A 6000-nucleotide genomic window follows, 5' to 3' on the forward strand; every position below is an offset into this window, starting at 1 on the left:
TGGTCCCTTTGCAGAAAAACAGCCCCAAAGCATGATGTTTCCACCCCCATGCTTCACAGTAGGTATGGTGTTCTTTGGATGCAACTCAGCATTCTTTGTCCTCCAAACACGACGAGTTGAGTTTTTACCTAAAAGTTCTATTTTGGTTTCATCTGACCATATGACATTCTCCCAATCCTTTTCTGGATCATCCAGATGCACTCTAGAAAACTTCAGACGGGCCTGGACATGTACTGGCTTAAGCAGGGGGACACGTCTCGCACTGCAGGATTTGAGTCCCTGGCGGCGTAGTGTGTTACTGATGGTAGGCTTTGTTACTTTGGTCCCAGCTCTCTGCAGGTCATTCACTAGGTCCCCCCGTGTGGTTCTGGGATTTTTGCTCACCGTTCTTGTGATCATTTTGACCCCACGGGGTGAGATCTTGCGTGGAGCCCCAGATCGAGGGAGATTATCAGTGGTCTTGTATGTCTTCCATTTCCTAATAATTGCTCCCACAGTTGATTTCTTCAAACCAAGCTGCTTACCTATTGCAGATTCAGTCTTCCCAGCCTGGTGCAGGTCTACAATTTTGTTTCTGGTGTCCTTTGACAGCTCTTTGGTCTTGGCCATAGTGGAGTTTGGAGTGTGACTGTTTGAGGTTGTGGACAGGTGTCTTTTATACTGATAACAAGTTCAAACAGGTGCCATTAATACAGGTAACGAGTGGAGGACAGAGGAGCCTCTTAAAGAAGAAGTTACAGGTCTGTGAGAGCCAGAAATCTTGCTTGTTTGTAGGTGACCAAATACTTATTTTCCACCATAATTTGCAAATAAATTCATTAAAAATCCTACAATGTGATTTTCTGGATTTTTTTAAATCAATTTGTCTGTCATAGTTGACGTGTACCTATGATGAAAATTACAGGCCTCTCTCATCTTTTTAAGTGGGAGAACTTGCACAATTGGTGGCTGACTAAATACTTTTTTTCCCCACTGTACATTTAACCACATACACACATCCATCTCGAACATGCACATTGTCATGTGTGTATAATAATTTGTCATAATTCTGAGTGCACTCCATGACTCGAGAGCTATTTAGAGAATCCAATTGGGTTGTTAGCGAAAATGACATCCATTTATCATATTACCGGAGTGCTTTGTCTGGTACCGAGAAAAAAAAAACTGTGCTGTGGCATAATGGTAATGAATATGACTGCTATCACACTTATTCTATTTTCCTATGAATGTCTGTGTTACAGAGTGTCTTGGAGATGACTCGCACCGAATTCAACGCCCTGCCAAACTGGAAACAGAAGAACCTGAAGAAAAGCAAGGGCCTTTTTTAAAAAGCTTTCCTTTTTTTGTAAACAAACCAAAAAACAAGAGGACATTTTAAAGTCCATATGGCACCTTTTTCATACTGTTTTGTATTCTGAGGGAAATTAAGTTGTTTTTTCATGTAAACCGAAAGAACAAAACACATGTACAGACTTGTGTCTGTTTTAAAACGATAACCTCTTTTAATGCCCATTTTATAGACCTTTCCTACAAAGCAATGTATCGTAGCCAAATATATACAGTATATGCAAATTTACCTTTTGGCAGCGAGGTTATGTTCATTATAGTGAACTACATATGCCCCTGAATTATAAATATGTATTATAAATGTCTGTTCTAACATTGTCAATTTTGTCAAGAGTGGGAGATTGTCTTTGTGTCTGTTGTTGTGTTGAATGGCTGTGACCCTATAGGGTCATTCAAACAGTTAACCATCACCTAAAAGTTGGCACCAGATTCTCCATTGAGATAGCTTTTTAGTCCAGGACTAGGCTTAATCTGTGTCCGGGAAACCGCCTTTTCAACTTTCAGGTTTCTCTTGCAAAAGTGAGTTTATCTCATTGAGACTAACACGTATAATTAAAGATGAAATGAAAAGTTGGTTAATACTAATGGTTCTTACAAAAACAAACCAGGTGCTAGATTTGTTTTTTTTTTAAGTATTATGAATACAGTACAACCTAAGAGCCGGTTTCCTGGACAGAGAATTAGCCTAGTTCTGGACTAAAAAGCGCTTTCAATTGAGAATAATTTTTTTGTCCAGGACAACGGTTAATCTCTGTCCGGGAAACTGGACCCAAATCTTTGGAGCAACTGCATGTGTTTGCTAATGGTGTGACTGCTTCTCTAGGACCAAACCTCTGACTGTATTGTACCTCCTCACTTTGAATTTCTTGGAGTGTGTGGTGGATGAGTAAGAGTTACAGTGCCTAGTGAAAGTCTACACACCCTTGCCCAGTTTTCACATTTTGCGGCCTAAAACTTCAATCAAAAAAAAGATTAAAATGGGATTTTTTCTTACTGATTTACACGACATACTCCCCCATTTTCCAAGTAAAAGATAATTTGATACAAAGATTCACTTCATACAAAATCACACAATTTGTTAAAGGAGGTCCATCTGTTTGCAAAAGTTGTGGTTTTCATGATTTAAGAACAACTTTCCCTGTCTCTGTAATGTCCCTCTATTGGATAGTGAATGTCAAACAATGATTCAACCTCAGAACCACCCCCAATGAGCTTTAAAAGCATGTCTGGGATACATTTTTGGACAGGCATAGATCAGGGGAGGTTAAGAAATAATTCTAAACCACTGAATATCCCTTTGAGTGTTGTCAAGTATGGTAATTGATCTGTGGATGGTGTGTCATATCACCCAGATCAGTGGAGGAGGCTCACAGGAGGAAGGGGAGGACCATGCTATTAAGTGAATTAGATTTTTTTTAAATAGTCAAACTTTTTAAAAAAATATCATTTTTAGATAAAACTATATTAAATGTATTCACATGTCACCAAATAACTGATTAAAACACACTGTTAAAACACAACTTCCAGAGGACGTCCTCTAACCTATCAGAGCTCTTGCAGCATGAACTGACATGTTGTCCATCCAATCAAAGGATCAGAGCATTAATCTAATAATGAGAGCATAATCTACTGCTAGCTAGCACTGCAGTGCATAAAATGTGAGTAGTTGACTCCGAGAGAGAGAAAGACAATAGAAAGACAAATTAATTTCTTAAAAAATGAAGGAGAAGCAGCAGAGAATGAAAGAGTTATATTTCATTGTATTTATTTTTAGTTTACCTTTCACTTACTTAGCTAGCTAATGCAGCTAATTTAGCCTACTCAAAAACCTGAATCAAACAGAGAGGAATGCTACACTGAACAAAAATATAAACGCAACATAATTTTTTTGGGAATGAGTTACAGTTCATATAAGAAAATCAGTCAATTGCAATAAATTAATTTGGCCCTAATCTATGGATTTCACATGACTGGGAATATAGATATGCATCTGTTGGTCACAGATACCTTAAAGGTAGGGACATGGATCAGAAAACCAGTCAGTATCTGGTGTGCTCAAAGTGTGACATGTCTGGTGAGTATGCAGGCCATGGAAGAACTGGGACATTTTCAGCTTACAGGAATTGTGTACAGATCCTTGCGACATGGGGCCATGTATTATCATGCTGAAACATGAGGTGATGGCGGCAGATGAATGGCACGACAATGGGCATCAGGATCTCGTCACGGTATCTCTGTGCATTCAAATTGCCTTTGATGAAATGCAATTGTGTTCGTTGTCAGTAGTTTATGCCTGCCCATACCATAACCCCACCGCCACCATGGGGTGCTCTGTTCACAACGTTGACATCAACAAACCGCTCGCCCACATGACGCCATACACGTCTGCCATCTGCCCGGTACAGTTGAAACCGGGATTCATCCGTGAAAAGCACACTTCTCCAGCGTGCCTGTGGCCATTGAAGGTGAGCATTTATCCACTGAAGTCTGTTACGGTGCCGAACTGCAGTCTGGTCCCTGGTGAAGGCGACAAGCATCCAGATGAGCTTCCCTGAGACGGTTTCTGACAGTTTGCAGACATTTTTTGGTTGCGCAAACCCACAGTTTCATCAGCTGTCCAGGTGGCTGGTCTCAGACGATCCCACAGGTGAAGAAGCCGGATGTGGAAGTCCTGGGCTGGCGTTGTTACACATGGTCTGCGGTTGTAAGGCTGGTTGGACGTACTGCCAAATTCTCTAAAACGATGATGCAGGTGGCTTATAGTAGAGAAATGAACATTCAGTTCTCTGGCAACAGCTCCTGTGGACATTCCTGTAGTCAGCATGCCAATTGCACACTCCCTCAAAACTTGAGACATCTGTGGCATTGTGTTTTGTGACAAAACGGCACGTTTTAGACTGGCCTTTTATTGTCCCCAGCAGAAGGTGCACCTGCGTAATCATCATGCTGTTTAATCAGCTTCTTGATATGCTCACTAACAGGGATGTAAACAAATTTGTGTACAGCATTTGAGAGAAATAAGCTTTTTGTGCTTACGGAAAATTTTTGGGATATTTTATTTCAGCTCATGAAACATGGGACTAACACTTTACATGTTGCGTTTATATTTTTGTTCAGTATACTTCTGGCGTACCAAAATGCAGTGATGCTGCTGGTCTGGTCGAGGCGTAGGTTGCGGGTGGTACTCCATGCAGTGTGTCGCAAGCGTTCCATTTTTTTCAGTTTGTCCATTGCTTTGCCATGCAGTACTAGTAGTAAGCCACCAATGTCTAGCATGATAATTTTTGTTGTGTTGCGGTACATGGATTGTGAAGACTATATAAAAAGTAATGCAGTGTAATGATTACACCCCAGATCAGCTAGATGCAGTCAAGAGTGTGCAAGGCGGTATTGAATGTGTCACTGTGCCACCTTGATTACTCCAATTTGTCTCTCGACCTATGCATCTACGTTATAAACTTTCATTTGTAGGCTAGGTTTTAGCAACCTCATGATGGGTATAAGGCTAATTTGAATATCATGTAGCCTAAACCTATCGATGTTACATTGAGCTGGGTGAATAGAATATGAATAACAGTCATCCAATATGCTGTAATAGAAATAAGGCCATGCTCATAAAATAAAAAAATGAGTCCTCCCTAATCCTAAATGGCACCGACCGCCACTGACCCAGACACTGCAAAGGTCTGGCCATCATTCCTAACTGAGCTGTGAGAGAGAATGGAAACTGCTCAGGGACATCACTATGGGGTTTAAAATTATTTTTTATTGGACGCAGAATTCAATGGCTGAGCTGAGAGAACAGTGCATGGATCAACAACATTACATTCACTCCACATTACTGGCATGTATGATGAAGTGAAAAGAAGGAACCCTGTGTTAAAAAATCTAGTCCAAATCTTCCATTCTGTTTGCAACAAGACTGTTAAAGCTTGAATCCGCATTAGGTGAAACAGCACCACTGGTTGCCCCAGGCGCATTTGTTATTGTTTTTGTTTTGTTTATGAATCGAGGAGAGGAGCATCCAGCATCTTGGTAAAAAAAAAAAATTGCAGTACATACTCTGCTGTTTTATCACGTGTGCAATGATGTGCAATGATGTTTTCTTGATTTGAAGTAACATCTTTGTTGTTGTAATATTGTAAACCTACGTGGCAGTTTCATCGCTACGGTTTCCAGCTTTAAGTAATACTGCAGTACAACATGGCAAAGAAATTCCCTTTTTCGCTTAAATTAAAACTTAAGTGTCGGTTGGAAAGCAGACTGAACCAGGTTTTCCTATTGGATTTTGCCTGTGCTTAGCTCTATTCCATTTCTTTTTTATCCATAAAAACTACCTAGTCCTTGCCGATGACAAGCATACCCATAACATGATGCAGCTTTGTAGTGACTGGGTGTGTTGATACACCATCCAAAGCGTAATTGATAACTTCACCATGCTCAAAGGGATATTCAGTGTCTGCTTTTTTAAAAACTCAGCTACCAATAGGTGCCCATCTTTGAGAGGCATTGGAAAACCTCCCTTGCCTTTGTGGTTGAATCGGTGTTTGAAATTCACTTCTCAACTGAGGGACCTTACAGATAATTGCATGTGTGTGGTACAGAGATGGAGTAGTCATTCAACAATTATGTTAACCACTATTATTGCACATA

The 6000-nt window shown here is 40.4% G+C and overlaps 1 protein-coding gene across 2 annotated transcripts in view; it reads left to right on the forward strand.

Annotated features, from left to right (window-relative positions):
* Positions 1-1652, forward strand: part of svild (supervillin d) — a 150090-nt gene extending 148438 nt beyond the window's left edge. For both annotated transcript variants that reach the window (XM_084165650.1, XM_084165649.1), the window contains one exon: positions 1242-1652. In XM_084165650.1, the coding sequence (XP_084021776.1) occupies positions 1242-1328 (87 nt within the window). In that variant the 3' untranslated portion in view covers positions 1329-1652. The remainder of the gene's footprint in view (positions 1-1241) is intronic.
* Positions 1653-6000: the final 4348 nt, after the last annotated feature.

Source organism: Coregonus lavaretus (assembly GCF_964263955.1).
Source record: "Coregonus lavaretus genome assembly, chromosome: 1".
Classification (NCBI taxonomy): Eukaryota; Metazoa; Chordata; class Actinopteri; order Salmoniformes; family Salmonidae; genus Coregonus; species Coregonus lavaretus.